Source organism: Dermacentor albipictus, chromosome 6 (genome assembly GCF_038994185.2).
Source record: "Dermacentor albipictus isolate Rhodes 1998 colony chromosome 6, USDA_Dalb.pri_finalv2, whole genome shotgun sequence".
In the NCBI taxonomy this organism is placed as follows: Eukaryota; Metazoa; Arthropoda; class Arachnida; order Ixodida; family Ixodidae; genus Dermacentor; species Dermacentor albipictus.
In genome coordinates, this window is record NC_091826.1 from 102602008 (window position 1) to 102622402 (window position 20395).

At 45.7% G+C, this 20395-nt stretch overlaps 2 protein-coding genes across 4 annotated transcripts in view; both read right to left on the minus strand.

Annotated features, from left to right (window-relative positions):
- Positions 1–83: 83 nt before the first annotated feature.
- On the minus strand, positions 84–3690 carry LOC135913657 (leucine-rich repeat-containing protein 34-like). Its single transcript, XM_065446204.2, has 2 exons — positions 3500–3690; positions 84–1846 (listed from the first exon to the last, which is right to left on the minus strand). The coding sequence occupies exon 2, from the start codon at positions 1745–1747 to the stop codon at positions 260–262; it is 1488 nt and encodes a 495-aa protein (XP_065302276.1). The 5' UTR covers positions 1748–1846; positions 3500–3690; the 3' UTR covers positions 84–259.
- A 10325-nt stretch (positions 3691–14015) lies between these two features.
- Positions 14016–20395, minus strand: part of LOC135913653 (regucalcin-like) — a 30856-nt gene continuing 24476 nt past the window's right edge. For all 3 annotated transcript variants that reach the window (XM_065446197.2, XM_070541140.1, XM_065446198.2), the window contains 2 exons: positions 15939–16085; positions 14016–14414 (listed from right to left, as the gene is read on the minus strand). In XM_065446197.2, coding sequence (XP_065302269.1) covers positions 14221–14414; positions 15939–16085 — 341 coding nt within the window. In that variant the 3' untranslated portion in view covers positions 14016–14220. The remainder of the gene's footprint in view (positions 14415–15938; positions 16086–20395) is intronic.

Genomic DNA, 20395 nt, shown 5'->3' on the forward strand with positions numbered 1-20395 from the left:
TTCTGCAGTGTACGTACTTGGTGCTCTCTGTCACGGTCGCTGAGTTTGCACGAGTTTGTAATAAATATTGCTGAACACGTTCGTTCTACATGAGCGCGCAGATTGCAATAATTTATTACCAAAAGCAAAACAAGTTCTACAACAAGCTTGTTTTTTTTTGGCGACCTTATACCCCAGCAATAACATATTTACATAAGCTGCGCTGAATAAATGGAAAACCAACCCGGACACAATGACGGACATCGCAGTCGGCAGCACCTCAGCATTCAACCCGATTAAGGGCATCCTCCACATCGGCCACCACCGCCTCCTTCGTCTTTCCGGTGATCTTTTGCAGCTTGTCAATGAGACAGGCACTGGAACGCACTTTCTTCAGAGCATCTGCCCCCTCCTCATCGTCGACTTCAGCGCCTCCCGCTCTGACGAACTCGACAGCCCGGTCCAGGAGACGAACATTCCTGTCCAGGAGCTCCGCCATCTCGGATACGCCTTCCACATCGTCGTCCGGGTCCCACGCCACCATGAGATGCGTTACCGTATAGTTCTTCCTGAGGCCCTCCAAGACGACAGCGAGTTCTTCACTCCTTATTCCGTAGTTCTCGCAGATGTTCACGTCATTCAAAACGTCGTTGGTGGCCAGTAGTTCCGACAGGGAGGCTGCGATCTCGGGAGTCACAAGCTCCGCGTACATGGAGAAGGTCGTCACCGACCGGTTCTCCCGCAGAGCGTCCAAAACCCTGATCAGTGTCTCGGCTCGGTCAACGGCCATGAGGTTCTGGACGCGAGTGAGAGTTGTGGTTCGCTGCAAGACGGACACCAGGCCGTCGGTGAGCGCGTCAAACATTTTGCCACTCGGGTAGAAGTGCAGTGTCCGCGCAGTTGTGTTTGTCGCGACGGCGTCGAAGAACTCCCGCAGATCATCCTCAGACACCGATTCTGTGACGTCGACGGAAACGTCGGCGCAGTGTCTGTCTTCTCGCAGCAGCCTGGTCAGGTGGGGCAGAAAGTTTTGCTTCCACAAGATGTACATCCTCTTGAAGGTGTCCGCATACTTCTCGTCCTGAAACAGGACTTGGACGTCTTCTTCCTCCAGGTCCACTTCGAAGATATCCACCATCTCTAGCGACGAGTTTACCGTCAGCGTGTCCGCGAAAGCGACCACGGTGCGGGACGTCAGGGTGTTATTAGCGAGCACGAGCTTTTTAAGGGTTCCATTTATAGTGAGGGCTTCGGCAAGCGAGGAGGCCCCATCGTCGCTGATTTCGTTGGACCACAGGCTCAGCTCTTCCAGGCGAAAGTTGTCCTGCAAGAAGAAGGCGACGTCCATGGCGAAGTGGTCGCCGATCTCGCTGCACGACAGATGCAACACGCGGAGGTTTCCGAAGATCCCCGACAGGTTGACGCTGAACTCGTCTTCCTCGCTCTCGATGCCGAAGAGCTCCAGTTCCTCCAGCGACGACGATTCGTCGAGGTCTTCCAGGACGATCTTGCACACGTTCAGCGGTACTCCAAAGAGCTTCAGCCTTTTCACAAATCCCTCTGTGCTGAAGGCGCGCCTCAGAACGCGGGCCTCGTCAACCGACAGGTCGGCCTTGTACTCCAGCCTTATGGCTTTTGCTACGACGTCGCCATCGCCAACTGTGCCCGAGCAGGCATCACCGTCGGCGCTCGCCCGAAGCCCCTTCTTGAGGACGTCGCTGAGCTCGACGCCTTCAGCCGATGGATCTTCACAGAGATCGCCGGACATCTTGGTGACAAGTCCAAGCTTCAGCTTCGCTGTAACACGCACGGCTTGAGTGATGTTCCACACTTCAAAATCGGCTGTGAGGTGGCGACGTCAATCACTCTGCGAATACAATAAATACAACGCTTAGCCCGCCGAACAAGGGCAGCCGTGCTTCATGATTACAATAACTTAAATGAGAACCTGATTATCTCGCCCACAAAAGAGCGACAGGTGTTAGGCGAGTGTGAATAGGGGGGTATCTACTGCGGTGGGCAAAACTAACGGGCTTCCCATAATTTTCCGAAGCGCGATTCGGCTTATGTTGATGAACGTACTGATGTTAGTGAGCCGTAGTTGTATGCCTGAAGAGCAACTTCAGGTAGAAACGATACCTTATGTAGCTTAGGGAAAGGTTCACGTTATAACTGAATAGTAGTGCATTACTTTTGCGCACAGGTACAGGTAGAATCGGAACAATAATGTATAATTGCGAGAATAGTTTTTCTTTTGGTTCTTGAATGAAACCCTCAAAGCGGCATTGCATACTGGAGTGGGAAACAAAATCATGTAAAGGGAAAAAAACGCCTGCACTAAGGTAAAATTTTCAAGCATTCATAACAATATTGGACAATACATTCCGTCAACTATAATTATCTTTAGAAGCGCACTTCTAATTTAAGATAAATTATGGAGTTTTACGTGCCAAGACAATGATATGATTATGAGGCATGATGAAGTGCGGGACCCCGGAATAATTTGGACCACCTGGAGTTCATTAACGTGCGCCTAAATCTATGCACACGGGTACTTCCACATTTTAGCCAGAGTTTAAAAATATGCAAATGCCGCGTAGCTGGGCAGAACCAGGAGAAGGTTGTTTGCCGTCGCTTGGAGATACATTATTTTTTGCATTCTGCCTAATTACATAAATATCTTGCATAAACTTCTCAAGTATTATGATTAGATGAAAAACGCCTATGAAAAAATTGTGGAGCAACATGAAAAACTCCCGATACACCTTTATGTTGCTCAGTACGGGCTACATAAAAATGTTTTTCCGAGCGCGAAAGAAGACCGCGAATAGACGCAAAGTGCCTCGAGCGGCCTGTCGAGCGGCAATGTGTTGCGAGGTAAGAGTACGCAATATACATTGCGTTCATGTTGCTTCGAAACTGTACAGCAATTGTCATTTGTTGTTTGATATACATGTTACAGTTAAAGCTAAAATAAAATAAATGAATAAAGAAAAGAAAGTTGCAATGGTAGTAGCTCTAGTCGACACTGGAAGTGCCGATGTGTCCACGTCAGACAAACCCCGCTACAGTAGCAAGCGCCATCTGGCCTCAAACACGAAATATATTTGTATGCATTTGAAGTTGCCGCGCTATGCTTAGCGGAATTGGCAACGCCCTCCCCATGGTGACGCTAACAACAACTTGGCTTGCCGCACGGCAATGTTTTCGTCCCAACTCCGCGTTGAGACCGATATATCTTCTGAAATGAATTACAGCGAACAACACACAACAGTTACACATCCTGACCTATATGACATGAAACAGCGGGGGTTTCAACCGATCCTAACAGTTGGTTGAAGACTAAATAATGCGGCAACTGCAACTCCAAGCGTGCGGCCGAAAACAGACTCGCAAACACTGCAGCTTCGATCATTCACGTCAACACGACAGCTAGCGGATAATTCTTCAACGAGTGGCATTCCGTGTCTCGCACGGTGCAAGCACAGAGTGGGTTCTAAGTACTGCTGGCGCTACTCACCTCAGACTTGCACTACCGACGGTTCTCCGAGAGAGCTTCGGCGCTAGTAGAGCCGCTTCCTTGACCTTATTTACACTAATCACACCAAGGACACTTTATTCTACGGTGCACATCGTAAATCCGTCCAAGAATGACGACGCCAGTGCAGCGTTCATTTGAGATGCAGACGAGAACTACGTACACATTACAGTACACTTAGCGGCGGGAACGACGCGGAATAGAGCACAAGACGTCCGCCGCGACAAGTGTGGCGCGCTCGTCGTTAGTGAGACATATTTTTTTACACATCGTGATTTTAATTTTGTTTGAAATGGCTCAAGGCAACGTACGTAAGTGAAAACAAAAATAAAGATAGTGGACCTTAGTCGTTCTTCGTCGCTGCTTCACATTTCAGTACATTTCATTTGTTGAACTGATACCGCGCATACGGCAGGTTACCTGCCCATCAAAGATGCGATATTTGCGATATGGCGGAGCAATGAGCTTTCTCAATTGCAGATTAAATTTCGCCGTTTTTGAGCCAGAATTACGGTCTAATGATGAGGCACGTTGTTGTGAGTGACTGCTACTTCATATTGGCCACCTGAAATTCTTTAACGTGCACCTAAATCTATGTACAAGAGCGTGTTAGTATTTCGCCCCTAATCGAAGGTGGCCGTCGCAGCCCGGATCGAACACATAACAGCACTACGCCAGTGCTTAAAGTCTGGAGTTGCCCGGGGCGACGCATCCCCCCTTCTCCCCCCTCGGCAGGTGAACTGTAGCACTGCGGCACACACTTGACAAACGGTGGAGGTGATTTTGTTACCTGTGGTGCATTGTGCGGGGCAGCACTAAATGACCTATTTTTTGATTAATTATTTCGTCACTATTAACCGGTTGATGTGGCACGAGCAAAAACACGAAAGCAGGCACTGTCGCACCGCTCCATGTGTTTTTCCCAGGCATCGCACATCACGGTCACCACCCTTGTTCTACAAAGATTCCTGGCACGGCGTACTGCTTCATGAGCCACCTGAGCGGGAAGCTACCTGCTCGTGAACAAGTGAACGTTCACCTTGGTTTCTCTAGGTTGCCAGTTAATTCTAATTCGTTTAGTTGTGGATGAATGCTGGGTTATACCAAAGAAGGCAGCTATACCAGGTTGTCCACTTTTATAGGTAAGTACATGCGAAACCGTAAAATATGTTGTCGTAGAACGTGAGGCTGACAATAAAGCAAGGCAACTAATGTTCTGTGTTGCCGCTAGTCTTATTTGCTTTGAGTTCACATGTCTTGAACCCTTCACCTCCCGAGTTACCTTAAAAATAATATTTCCAAAAGGTAATTTTTCCGCTAAATGCTTGATTCAACTAGCACACCAGATAAATGCACGAAATACACTAGGAATAATGCATTTATTTGCAGAACACACATAAAAATTTGTTTTGTGTAGTGAAAGTTGACCTCACTGCACTACTTCAAATTAATTTTTATTTCATCAAAGCTGCAAGCTGGACGAGCGGGGCGCGTCTTAACAAAAAACCTGCAAGAGAAAGACATAGACGAGCTTGCCGTATCTTTGCTCGTTTACGTCTTTTTCGAGCGGGTTTTTGTTAAGATGACTTTTATTATTTGCTTATTACTGCTTCTGTATATATATATATATATATATATATATATATATATATATATATATATATATATATATATATATATATATATATATATATATATATATATATATATATATATATATATATATATATATAGCGGTCGCCGACCAATGAGGCTAACTCCACTGAACGGAGACTTCAAGCCCTGCACAATGCCATAGCCACTGCACTATCACGGTGCGCGTAGTAGTGTGTTTTCTTGGCAGATGGTCCACTATAGTTATCGTTAAGCAATCTAGTGATGTTTGCTTTGAAAATGAGGCTAACTGATATTGAAGAAGAACGCCCATTCTCACAGCGTCTGGGAATATTCACGTGTTCAAAATACCATCATATTGGGAAACATAGTTCGCACGAGCAAGCTCACACACACAAAAAGCCTTACTATAATGAATTGAGGAGCGGGTTTCGGTCACACGCAAGAAAGGCGCGTGACGCAGCGGATGCGGATGAGTCCGGTTGCACGAACAATACGAGCAGCAGCCCTGCGGCAATAAAATGTATCACTCCGAGAATAAAGAAAATACGCATCGAGTAGCAGCAGCGCAAGGTCTGTAATAAAACAGAATAAGCGGAACCGGGGGAGCACCTTATTTGATTCTTTGTTAGGCGAGCTGAAAGGTACGGGACTTAAACTTTAAAAATTGGGGCTAGACGAATTGCTGCTGTTCTTCCTCTGCACAAATGGTCCATACCCACCGTGGGGGGACTGACCAGGAATAGGGCGGTTTGCAGAAACTGGGAATGAAAAGAGTGGTAGATGCGCATTGGGGTCAAACAAGAATATGAAATTGCTGGTAGTGAATCACCCAATATATAGATACGGTTTTTTCTTGCTTCAGAGTTTATGCACCCACGTGACCAGCTTTATATGTTTAGCTTGTACACGTAAATCAGCGAACCTAGTTGAATTATGATTACAAATTAAAAGAAAACGCGGCAGACGCGGACAAAGGTGAAGGAATAATACTATGAAAAACTGGCAGTTTTGCCCGAAGACAACACATCCGAAGGGATAACATGGTTATGCCATCGGGAAGTGATAGCGTAATCATGCTTGCATAACCACAACCAGCATAATCATGGCGATAGCATAGCCAAATACACTGCGCGTTTGAGGCATTCTAAGCTTACACGCGGCGTTCCCCCGTGCTTCCTTGATACCAGGATTCCACGGGGGCGGCGGTGGCGACGACGGCGCAAATACGCCTCGCGTATCCGTATATTTGCTATCGCAAAAGGACGTCGTATCGAACTCTACATGGGCTTGTTGCTCACCAGTATGAACAAAGTGAATAGGATTTCAATCATTTCTTCACCTCAATCGACGTGTTCCGTTTTCTATACACCGTTCATCCCGACCAGACGACATTCCGCCAGACTCTCGGCATCATTAATCTATTACGATGTAAGGGCTAACCGGGTTAGAATCTTTATCCAATGCTCAGTCCTAACGAAAAGTGCGGCAGCATGTTGCACTGCTGTAACACGCGAAGCCGAAAGACTGCCGCACACTTGGTAGCGCACCGTCTCGAATCGTCGCCTTGTTGCTTTCGAAGTTCGGCTCCTTTCGGCTCGTTTTCGACGCTTGGCACGGCTTCGCGCGCTCGCATAGCGGGGCCAGACACGCGCCGACGACGTTTCACTTCGACATTACGCTGCATCCTCTCAGCAGGGGATTGAAACGTCTGCTGTCCTGCGCATTGTATGGGTGAATTCAATGATGGTATGCACTGTTCGCTTCACTTTAGCGAGCGCTTGTAGCCTGAGCCTTACGGCGGTATATGAGCCACTGCATTTTTTGCTTGCTTACGTGGGTAGGAGCCATTCAGAGGTCACGTGGTTTTCTCTGTACCGTTCTACTAGACGTCGCTTTTCTGCGTGCTGTATGCGTCACTCCAAAGAAGGTATGCATTGCACGCTTCACTTCGCCGAATGTATGTTGCCTCAACTTTACGAAAGGGATGAGCCATTGCGCTTTTTTTTTGCTTGCTTAGGGGCGTATAAGCCATTGCCGATGATGATAGTTTTTGTACCTTGAACTGGACGATGCGTGTTTTTCTCTTGTTTTTTTTTTCAAGGACATCGGGTGTACGTGAGCCACTCAAGGCTTTCGTGTTAATCTGATTGCTGTATATTGATTGATGTAAGGAGCTCTTACCGGTGGGCCGGCCAACACGTAACGTTCTGTGTAACGCTAAAATCAACGAGACCTAAGGCCGTCATGCGCTAACGATTCCATTCCGATTCTTTTCCTTTTCGCGCTTCGCCGGTGGTGCGAGTGCCGAGCTAGCTGCGTCATCATTGCAGGTAGGGAAGGTTGTGAGCGGTGGATGGCGGGAAAAAAATGGAGTCAAGAGAAAGGACTTTATGCCGGACAGGTGTACTACCTGTCCGAGCATAGAAACACACGGAATAAATTCTAACTCAGCTTACCCATAAAGATAGCAGGCGCATAACGCTCATCGCGAACTGAAAAGAGAGAAACTAGAGAAAAGCTTGCACTTGGGCGATATTTCTCCGCGGCCATATGACGTTCCGTTGGTGAGCGCAGGTCGCGGGTTCGATTCCCGGCAGCGGTGGGCCTTCATTCAGATGGGGTGACGAAACACGAGAATGCTCGCGCTAGCGCGTATGCGAAAACGCTGCCCGCCTAACCGGAGCAACAGCAAATTCTGCCCGTTCGGTTGACCGAGGCAGGTCCAGTAAAATAACCGCGTCCAGTGTTTTTCAACCGCCGTCCCAGACCTAGACAGGAGGCAAGCGCGGGACTGGCGCCGCCCGCGAACGAACACTTTCCCACATTTATACAGGCTACTCAAAATGTACCCAGACAAATACAGCAACACATGCCCGTGGTGCGAAGGAACATCGACATTGGAACACATAACGTTCCAGTGCACGTTACGTCCGGCGGCTGACACCTCGCCGCTGCTAGACAACACTCTACATAACTGGTCGTGGGAGGCGCGACTCACGGAAGTGGAATTGGGATGCCAGCTGGCGACCCTTGACCAGGCCCGGCGAGCCTCTGTAACCAGTGGGGCCCTGGAGGAGGGGCTCCACCCACCATAACCAAACAACTTATACTACAATAAAGATTTACTCTCTCTCTCTCTCAGCCGCCGTCCCGTGTTTGAACTATATTCAAAAGAATACTTGCATGACATTTCTGACTTCTTTTTTTGTTTTATCAACATGAAGGTGTCGCACGTGAAATTCCTGCCACGATCTAATTAAGAGGCACGCCATGGTTCAGGACTTCGGATTAATTTTGACCACCTTTGGCTCTTTAAGGTGCACCCAATGCACACGGCACACGGTCGTTTTTGCGTACCTCCCCCGTCGAGGTGCGGCCCCCTTGGTGGGGGTTTGATCCCGCCACCAAATGTCGGACGTCGAAACCCTAGAACTACCAAGCAAGCGAACGCGCACAGGAAACAAGGACACGAGAAGGCACAAAGAATACACACACGTGGCGCCTATGATTGACTACATAAGGGTTATTTCTTCATTGCCCAGCCAGCTAGCAATGCTTTGTAAGAAGACAGATCCGGCAAGAGCAGCGAAACTCGAGTGTGAAAGAAATGCATACAATTAAGTTCGTGGGTTGCAAGTCACTCGCAATTTACCGCATCCCGTTGTCTTGCGGGGCAGCACAATGTTGACCGCACTAGCGGATGTCTAAACGACCGGCCAAGAGAACGCCATAACACGGTGAAGAAGCTCCCGCCTCATGGATTTCTCGCACTTCGTTCTCAGAATTGTAGTTACCACCTAATGCTTGAAGAAATTGCCATTGTAGGTAGATATAACGACGAGGTTACCCGCTTAATAATACAGGCAGAGAGCATCGACGCACTTGGTGAATCGTGCGTAAGCAAGCAGTCGATAGCGTTGTCGCCTCGAGAGTTGGATTTCCTGCATTAGCGGTAGCAATGATGGTTTCGGGCTACGTCTACTGGTACTGTTTTCTTTTCTTTCTTTTCCTTTCTGCGTTAGAACGTGTTGCTCCCACGTGATCTGTATCGCGCCACGCGTGAGGTCAATTCTGTGACTTGGCGTTGAAAATAAAGGTGGTTGTTGTCCAATAGCGCTACGTGAGTGTATCCTTTATGCGTGCCTTCTCATGTCCTTGTTCGCTCTACAACTCTCTCGTTTCAAGATGAACAACGAACGATCCCACATCACCACTCTCATTTACTGGCACTCTCCAGAGCATCCTAAATGACTTATTATAATAGCTTTTCTGCGAGCCAGCTTCGGTTTTGTTTTCCAGGAGTGCGTGTGCGTCCTGGCGTGGTGACACAGAACGTGTTCACGCGGCCAAAAGACATCGCTACGGTTGGTACGGTGGTGTGAATGTCGCTACGTCGGGCCGCACAATCAGTAGCAGCACGCAGCATAAAACTGACTAGGAGCCGGAGCCAGTGCCAAAGCGTCACGATGCCCCTCTCCTCCCGTGACCACCTTCTGCGTCGTGACGTTACCAATAAAGCCCCTTTTAAACTTCATAAAGTAGCGACGGTCTCCTCCACCCCCTTCACTCCTCCACGTTTCTCCTCCTTTTCACCACTCCCTCCTCCACGCTCGAGCGCAGCAATGGCGCCAACAAGCGCTCCTCTCCACTCCGTAGACGCTTCTCAAGCGAAAAGGGCGCCAAAGCATGACTCTAAACAAACGAAGCCGGCGCGAGGGCCCACGTGATGCTATTAGGCCAATAGAGACGCGGTATCGGCCTCGGCCAGAGCGCGCGAGGAGGAGGCGGCATTCTTCAAAGCGTGAGGGTGCTTTACGAAGTTTAAGAGAGAGAGAGAGAGAGAGTAGAATTCAGGAAGGCAGGGAGGTTAACCAGTCAATAGTCTGGTTGGCTACCCTACACTGGGGGAAGGGAGAAGGGGAAGAGAAAGAAGGGAGAGAGAAGGTGTAGACACGCGTACGGACAGCACTTCAGTTAAAGTCGCTCGAGCAAACCAGAAGTTTCGCACCAGAACCAGTAGATGATCGTCCTCTGAATGAACAGAGCATATTAGAGCACCGTCCCGACCGATCATCGGCTCATAAGGCAGTTAAGGCACTTTTTTGTTTTCTCAGAAAGTTTAAGGGGCTTTAGTCACTATACACGTACACCTCCCCCTAGAAACTAAACTGAAACGGGTTTTTAGAAAAAAAAACGTTACGTTGAAATAGTTAGGGCGCTCTGAGGTCGGCCAGAGTACTTTCTAGTGTTTTTCGAAGTCGGACACCTGTGTTTAATGCGAAATCAATGAAAAGTAAAAAAAAAAGAGTCGAAAAATTCGTGTCAGTACTTCTTTAACCACATCACCAAGTAGCTCACGTGTGCACCCTGTTGTATGTGAGAGTCACATTCCCGTCATATTAGCCTCTCATATTTACATTATTAGTCATATTAAACTCTCACCTATTTCCGGTGGAGATCGAAAAGTAAAGGTAGAAAATAATTCAAAATAATGTCAGTCCTATTGTTTTGTCCAGTTATCACGGACAAGGCTGTGTGACTACTGCTGTCACTTTGGAAGAGTTTTTTTTTTTTTGGCTTTAACTGCCTCTATCACAAAATATGCCATCAGCAATACTTACGAATCGAGCTTGTCACAGCATCTTATAACTCTTCTCGTGTGGATCATCAGTACAAAGTGGGGTATACTTTCTTTCGCACCAAAACCTTTCTGCATTCGATCATTTTACAAGCTTCTACAGATTGGAACCACGTTCCCATTGATATTGTGTTCATTGCCAACTATGCAAGGTTTTTTTTTTTAATTCTTTGGTCACGTTCGTTAATTGTGACTGAAAGCAAAATTTTGTGCCTACGTTTAGTAGCCATCACGTGATTCATTTTTTTCTATCTCACTAATACCATGTAATTTCCCATTTTATCGCGTACCGTACTGTACTACATTTTATGTAACCATTGTATTTCGTAACCAGTGTCGTACGCTTGCCGCGTTTCCGTACTTTTTTGCGTTACTGCCTTCTGGTTCTGTAACCCACATCCCCTCTATAATGCCTCGGCGATTGAGGTGATTTAAATCAATAAACAACATAAGTATAATGACCCTACATTGATGTATCAATATGCGACTCAGTTCGGCTTCACTCGGTCATTAATCCTATTTGCTTTATCGTGTTATGTATACTGGTGATCGTTATTTCCTAAGCATTTTTAATGCGAACGCATTACCCGTCCAATGGGGCAGAAAATCCGGCGTTATCAAGCGATGGCACTAAAAAAAAAAGGCCGACGGACAAGAAGTAAAAACACGTCCAGAATTCTCGGAGTGACGTCAAATTTCTCAGCGAGGTTCCTGTAAACAAGGTAAATTGGTGGGGCTTTGAAAAGCAAATTTGGTACATTTGGGTCCGGGTGGGAATCGAACCCGGACCTCGGGGCGCGAGACGAGCACCCTTCTCCAACGCCACGGTGTCTCGACGGTTATGGTTGACTGGCCGAGTGCGTGCGTCATTGCGCATGTCACGTGGTTATGTCACATGTCATGTCACATGGCCCATGTCACGTGGCTGCGGCGTTAGAGGAATGTGACTTAAGGTGGGGTAAGGTAAAGTAACGTGAATGAAGGTGAATTAAACTGGGTCAAGGTTGATTAAAGTGGAATAAGGTGTATTAAGGGTGGTACAGTTTAGAGCAAGGTGGATTAAGGTAGAGTTGTTCAGTGCACGCGACAATGTATAACCTAACGTATCACGGCCACGAGATAATCGGAAGGGAAATTGGTGCCGAGATGCTCACGCATTACGTCACGTCACGTGCCACGTCAGGAAGGCCATTATGAAGCAATCACTGTGTGGACGCGTAGCTACTTGGCGATGAGGTCTGAATGGTTGCGGTCTGGTGATTAATGAACACAGAGAAAGGAAAGCGGAGAACGGAACGCAAACACGTTGTCGTACTTACGAAGCCTTTAATGGTGGTAACTTAGTCAAGTCACAATGCTTCCGCGTTGAAATCACGTGAGGATACTTTAGTGACTGTCAATTTTTCTTAACTACCACCAGTTGCAGCGCACGCCACCTGCTGTCCTGTCACGTGAATCACACCAAGGAATTACTTCCTTAGCCACGCCCTTCAGTCTTAAATGAAAACATGCAATCTAACAACAGCTGAATTTTCATTCAAAGAATCCCGCAACACGTGCTGTACAGATACGCGTATCCCTTTCCCATCAACAAAATGGACGGCTCACTGGCGTAGGATTCTCCCATATATTTTTGATGTGGAACGCCTCTCTAATTTCCCTGGCAATTTGGTGCCCTCCGCTCGACAAAATGTGGATTTCTGGGGGCCCCAATCAGAGCTGACAAGATGTCACATCAGACACTGTGACAGAATTTGTCATGGTCCAAAATAGCGCTCAGTGTATAATGACGACATGTCGCCGTGTCCACCGTCTTAGCACTCAAACATACTCGTAGAATGAAGCATTAAAATGCAAATATAGTGAATTACTTAGAGTGAACTGAAGCTTGCCAGTATTTGTTTTACAAGGGTGCGTAATTGCTTGGAGTTTCATTTAAAGGAAGAATTAAGAAGTAAAAATGTATGTCAGTACTTTTTTATGTGAATACAATGTAATTGCGAAACCGCTTAGCTTGACTCAGCAATAGAGGAAAAAAATACATTATAGCCGCGACGTACACAGCAGTAAGAGACCAAAGCAGGCGTAACACTTATGGTCTAATGACAGACTCAACTCTGCTTATCTGGCAACATCTGGCTAATATGAGTGGCCAGGAAGGTGAGATGTTAGGATTGAAATTTAAGGTTGAAAATTCGGTCCTATTGTATTTAATGAAAACAGTAAACAGACAGGGTCAATACAGGGCGAGGAAATACCTTATGTAGGAGAATAAAAATACTTCGGTTTATGAATAAACGAGGGCAACAGATATAAGGAAACATATAATAATCGCAAAGCGGTTAAGAAATGCGGCCATAATGAAACACAGAGCGCTATGGGGATATTATAAGTGCGAGGTGCTTTGGGAAATATCTAATGGTTCCAAGACTTAACTTTCGAAATGCAATCGTTTGCTTGAAATTAGACCTACAATAAGGGCTCGTTGGCAGCCAAATCAATAAACAGATTCAGGCATCCGACTGCCTCGCACAGGGAGCTCACGGGAAGACTACAAATGAATCCGCAACAGGTGAGATGTATGGGCTGGACAAGTATTGAAGTGAGAGAAAGTCGCAGTAAAATTGATTATGAAGAACGACTGAGGGAATAAGGAAGAAAGTAAATGGGCCGGGAGATTGTTCAGGTATTTGTACAGGAAAACATATATACTCGCAGTGAAAGAAAATAACTAAGGAGCTTACCAGAAAGTATGTGGCCGGTATATTAAGCAACATGTCCAGAAAAAGAACGTAAAACGCAAAGACAGATGAGGCTGAGACAATCACCTCGGCGGCTGCAATTAAAAAGAAACCGGCTACGAGTAACTACCTAAGAGGTAAAAACAAAATCGGGAGAGAAACATTTTATGATAACTCAAAGGGAAGCTCTCTACTTTTCGAAAGGCGATCAGGATGCCTTAGAACGCGTAGTCATAAAGCGTGGTACAAAAAGGAAGAAGCATTTTCTTGCTGTGGTAAAGCTATGTTTGAAACGACGGAACATGTTTCATTGGAATGTAAAGATATTTGCCCAGTTGTCGGTTTAGGCACCTATGGCCTCCTTGAAGCCCTTGGGTCCAGGGGGAAAGTAAACATGCCCGCAATAGAGATTAGTAAAGGCGGTTGCAGGCTTGGTGGCAGAAAAGTATGGAGACCACAAACGATGAAGGGGCACAAAAACGAAGTTCCCAAAATTACTGAAAACGTTTGATGCAGAGTATTTATTGGCAGGTAAATGAATAAGAGAGGTAAGACATTCGACAAAATAAGAAAGATATGTCATGGTGGCGCAAAGCCAACGCACCCTTTCTATGGGGACGCTAATACAAACCATCCATCCATGGCCGCCGATATCCTGGTTTACATATACGCTATGCTAAATTGGTTTTCCCAGGGCGTCCGGAGCATTAGCCAGCGAATTCGAATGCCGCTTTTCCTTTCACACCGAGCTCGGTCACTTGGAAGAGCAGTCCATCTTCGGGCCTCGTGGCATCGGGCGGGAAGCTAGCGGAAGTGACGTAGAGTGTGTCGTAGTTCTTCCCTCCGAAGCAGCATGACGTAGTGTACTTGGCCGGGAAACTGATCTTGGTGAGCACTTTGGCTAAAAGTAGGCAAGGACGAATGGTGGGGAAGAAGACATGTCATTGTCGAATGCAGGCATTATCAGCTAAATATACTTGTTCGCATGCCACTCAAACATGCGTAATATGGCGTTATCAAAACGCGTAAAAAGGTCATTGCGGTTTGGAAATCGGTCAAATAAACTTGACCTTTCAAAGTCACGCGTTTAAACTGTCCATCTTAATTTAGAACTTGCGGAAACCATCATTTGAGTCTCGAAGCGAGGTCGAAATTCACAAATGAGAGTGTGGCCACGGTTCCGGTATACGTAGTGCCAGTTTTCCCATCCCTTCATCTTGTGTGCTGGTGAATAAAATTCACGTGCCCTGATATTCCCTGGAGGCACTTTTTTTTTAGTTGGAAATTTTCTTTAACCGTAGCACGTAGAGCAATTTGGGAAGTTCGAGTGGATTGCACGGAAAGGCATACGTTAAGCATAGCTAAAGCATTCATAAACTAACTAATTATTCAATTTGGAGTACATGTTGCAAGTGCAAAACTGAAAACGAGCAGTAGTGAAGCCATGTATGATTCGCTGAAATCACGCGTAGCTAAGACGATTTTCGAAATGTCCGTCCCCAAAATCTGCTACAAAGTGCATTGTCATTCCAGTTACGATCGTCTAGAAATGCTCTGCGAATGCTTTTATGCACAAAGGTAAATGGAATGCCAATGCATTTTGTAGCACCTTTTAAGGTCAGATATCTTGAAAACAATGTGAGTCTTAACATTTGCCAGCTTTAATCAAACATGACTTCACTCTGACTAAGCTTCAATCTCGCAAATGGAGCCTGTACTCCACCATGAGTAAACAGCAAGCGTATTTGTGAGTATTTTCAATTCGCTGCATGGAAATTTAAATTTTTCACGCAAGTAAATTCTGCGCCTTTCACAAATACACCAGAAACAGCGATGTAGCATTATTTCTAAAAAAAAGAAAATTATGGACTTTTACGTGCCAAAACCACTTCCTGATTATGAGGCACGCCGTAGTGGAGGACTCCGGAAATTTCGACCACCTGGGGTTCTTTAACGTGCACCTAAATCTAAGTACACGGATGTCTTCGCATTTCGTCCCCATCGAAATGCGGCCGCCATGGCCGGGATTCGATCCCGCGACCTTGTGCTCAGCAGCCTACTGAGCAACCAGCCACTGAGCAACCACGGCGGGTTGGCATTATCTCTTATGGGCGATCGAAGAGTAAGATCTGTTCGCACCGAAAGAAAGAATAAAAAATTTAAAAGGAAGTGCCTGGATATGTATTTTTTAATTTGAGGAGACTAACCTCCGTATTCAGAAATGCAACTTAACTTGAAGCTGATGCTTGACTTGATATAAATGACGCCTGGTGCGAACGCGCCGAAGACGCACATTGCGTTTCGTCAGTGCGTTGACGACAGGCGTTGTTTAAATCAAGTCAAGCATGGGCTTCAAATTAAGATGCATTTCTGAATACGGGGGTAAGCCTGCCGAAGCCGTCCGTAGGCCTCCTTGTACACGTACCGGTCTCGGGGTCGATCTGCACCACAGCGCCAGCTGAAAAACAGGTTATCCAGAGCTTGTCGTTGACGTCTATGGTCATGCCGTCGGGAATGCCAAGCTGCTGGTAGCCGGGGGTCACCTTGAACTCGGCCAGCACACGCCGGTTACCTGCACGGATCAATCACTTTCGAAGGTTGACCAACTTTTTCAGCGCCCAGTCAAGCCAAGAACTGCCTCAAGGAAACCCCATCGTGCTGCCTGTTCGCCTTTTGCGCAAGTTCAGGCATCATTGAGTTACGTCCTTAAAGGCACGTTAAACAGGCTTAGAGAAGAGATCGAATGGACTGAGCAAATAACCAAAGGTTAAGGAATGCGTAACGAGTGATACAACTCAGAATCTTAGGCATAACGCTACACAAGACAGGAAGACAGCGGTGTGGAGTAGGGTGTAAAGGGGGTAACCAATATTCTAGTTGACAGTAACAGGGATAAAACGAATGGAGCTGGGCAGGCCACGTAATGCGTATAGAGCAGGTAATTGGGGGTCGATCAGTGTTACAAAACGGTTCCCTAGGATAGGAAGTCGCAGTCGAAGACGCCAGATGGGCAGGGCCAGATGAAGTGAGTAAATTTGCAGGCATCACCTGGAATCAGCTAGTGCAAGATGGGGCTAATTGGATATCGCAGGGAGAAGGGCCTTCGTCCTGTAGTAGGCACAATAATAAGGCTGGTAATGAGACGACAGAGAAAAGGAAACATTTATTGACAATATTTTATGTTCCTTATGTGTGTGTGTTTATTTCATATAGTTTTATTTCTTGCGTATATTTCATGTTTGTGCCCCCCCCCTCCTCTATGTAATACCCTCGCAGGAGGGCCCTTAGCGGTAATGTAAATAAATAAATAAATAAATAAATAAATAAATAAATAAATAAATAAATAAATTGGATATCGGCCGCCTGGGCGTGAATATTAATGGGACGATGGTGAGAGGCTACTTGGAAACGGCTGTGAGGGTGCGACGGCGTCGACTCTCGATTGCCCTTTACAGCCATGTTACAGCCTTGACTTCATGAACAACTGTTAACTCATTGCACCATAAAAGTTTGACGCGCTCTTTGACCAGAACTGGCCTTTGTGCCATGAAACCCAATAATCTATCAATCAATTGGTCTTCCGCACGGTGACTACAAGGGTCGTGGTAAGCTCCGCTGACCCGGTCGCATTAGCACCCCTGTGTCAGCACAGTCAGCAAGTCATCGATTGCGTCGTATCTTTTCGATAGTGTCCTAAGTGTATAGGACGTATTAGTATAAAGTATAAGTAAGTATAAAAAAGTAGGCACACAAAGGTAAGTATATTTATAGTACAAAGTAAGTATAAAGGAAAATTTGGTTTTTGTCAGAAAGGGCTCCGCAGTGAAATACATGTGGCAAAAGCATCCGATTTTCTTGCACTAGCTTCCCTTGACTTCATGAACTGGCAGCATTTCACTCGCGTCATGCTAATTGTGTTCTGGAAAGAATGCTCACACATTGCAGTTTAAAGTAACCAAAGAGTAGACCTCAAGTTCTCAGGGTTTTTTTTTTTCATCTCCGAAATGACCCAAACTCACGAACATAGTTTGTCATCAGTGACGCAACACTGACGTACCGGCAGTACGATTTGCGCGCGAAATTCGAGATAAGAAATCATTAGTTTTAATTTTATTCGCTAGTAACGAAAACTTTTCCTTCCTAACATACAAAAGCAGATAGTTGAAATGGTACAACACAGGCAAAACTAATTGATTGTTGTTCGTTAGTGCCCTTTGATTATACTGCAAGCGGTTGTCCATCGTGCCTTCTATATATAGAGCTCCTGAATTGGAATGGGACTAAAAAAATTTAGTTGTCAGGATTTACGTGCCAAAACCACAATCTGATTATGCGGCACGCCGTATAGATGGGCCCCTTAATAATTTCAAATACCCGGGTATCTTTAGCGTGTACCAAATGCGCGGTACATGTGCGTTCAATTTTTTTTCCACATCGGAATGCGGCTTCCGCGGCCGAGATTCGCACCCGTGACCTCGTGTTTAGCAGAACAAGCCACGGCCGCTGAGCCACCGTGGCGGGTCTGGAACTCGGACATTTAAGAAAGATAAAGCCGCATTTTGACGTCATATGCAGCTGTTAAACAGAAACTCTGCCAGCGTGTCACCATTTATGATTCAGAAGACAATGCACAAAATTGTGCCTTGTGCACAAGCACAATTTCCAACGACAGTGAACGCATCTAAAGAGCTCGCATGGTGGCACTCAATGATGCTCGCGAATGCCAATATTAATTTTCGCAAATCCAAGCGTTCTACAGGATGCCTTAAAGTGCGAGTCTGTTTTGAAACTCTCTCTCTCTCCCCCCCCCCCTCTCTCTCTCTCTCTCTCTCTCTCTCTCTATATATATATATATATATATATATATATATATATATATGGAACCACAGCAGAAAAATGAAATAAAATTAAAAGTGGGCTGATGCAAAGGCGTACGTTCTCTCGCTCTTAAAACACCTGCCCCCCCCCCCTTCCCCAATTTCGGGTGTATATTTGTCGCACAACGAAAATCGTCATCTGCCGTGCTTGCGTTTCCTTTCTCGAAAGCTCAGCGCTCGTTACTTTCCTGTCGAGAACGTTGTGTCACGCAGATAACGCGCAAGCCATTCGTGACTTGGAAGTACGGGGCTCGCAACATTAATAAAAAAGAAAGGAACGAGGGGATGAAAGAGGACGATTGTCGTTGTGGGACAAGATAAACCCCAAATGGTGCAAATGTTTTAAAGAGTGTATACGCCCGTTTCGGTGCCTTGTATAGAGCACACAAAATTTCACGCCGGTGTAGCAGGTGGCCTGAAAAATAGGTTTTGATGTTCTATCCTCACATACGGGTATTTTTAAAGGAAACCAATTGTTCTTTCTGCCCCCTCCCCCCCCCCCCAAAAAAAAAGAAGTATGCAGGAAATAAAAGGATAACAACTATTCACACACCTCGTTTGCTTCCTGTGCATCCAATAGGCGAGAAAGAAGTACTGAATTTTGTCGCCGTTATATTGCATTCACAAATGGAAGGTCTCGTTCCCTAAACGTAATAAAGAACGGGGGAGGATAAAGTATGTATAGGCCGTTTCACAATAGCCGCAGTTGCGAAACGCCCAGTCATTGCGGGCGCTAGTCTGACAACGCATTACTGGCAAACAGAAACTGCAAGAAAGAGCAATATACATCAGCCTCAATAGTCTTGTAAAAGCTTCCGCTTTCAGTTCATTACCATAAAGACCGCTCTAGAGGTACTGCATACCGGGTAGCGTCAGAAAATTAATGCGCTTTGCTGTTTGCTGAAATGTACGATGATGATGAGAGGGGAGATGAAGAGGTGACAACTGCAATATCGCATACTCTCTAAGAAAAGCTTACACCCTTTGGAGTGCCCCCCCTTTTTTTTTATTGATATGATATAAGGAGATGTTTGCGCGCAATTTAAGGCGCCGGCTACTCGTTATCTCTTGGGTGGTTCCGTCATACATCATTCAGGGTTCACGGTTACATATCAAATAATCATTTCACACAAGCACCAGGACTTATAAAGCAACGTTTCCACAGGAAGACTATGGCAAATGTCTCCACACCTATGTAGTCGAAAGTCTCAAAAGTAGAAACGATACTGTCGCCTAATAACACATTTTCTAGTCAGCGGGTACATACAATATACATGGCAAATGTCTCCACACTTATGTAGTCGAAAGTCTCAAAAGTACATACATACATACATACATACATACATACATACATACATACATACATACATACATACATACATACATACATACATACATACATACATACATACATACATACATACATACATACATACATACATACATACATACATACATACATACATACATACATACATACATACATACATACATACATACATACATACATACATACATACATACATACATACATAGGATTGCGAACAGTTCAGCCGTTGTGGACGAAGTCGCACGAGATAACCTAAATGATTCTTGTTTGTTGAGGTGCGGTATAATGAATGATGAAGTTGAAGAGGTTGCTGTACTGGAGCCGTCTGTATAGACGTGTGTGTATCCTGAATACCGCATATATATCTGGTATAGTGCTAGTTGTTGAGCAGCTTGAATGAACATGTCTCTTTTGCTGAATATCCCTTCTACTGACAATTCAATTTTTGGAACTGTAAGCAGCCATGGAGGATATTCGATGTCTGAGTTCCAAAATTCGTTTTCTGGCAATATGTGAAGATTTTTTTGAATTTCTATATGAACATAACTTCTATCTCGTTTCATTATGTCTAGAGCCAATGGGTGGTTTTTATGCTGGGTTTGAAGGCGGAAATAATGCCGGCATGTTTCTGTAGTTCGCATAACTGGAAATGGCGATTGGCGAGCCTCAGCTATT

What these genes read in the sequence shown, in the direction of transcription:
- LOC135913657 (XM_065446204.2), bottom strand. Translation starts at nt 1,747, where the DNA reads ATGTCCGGCGATCTCTGTGAAGATCCATCGGCTGAAGGCGTCGAGCTC.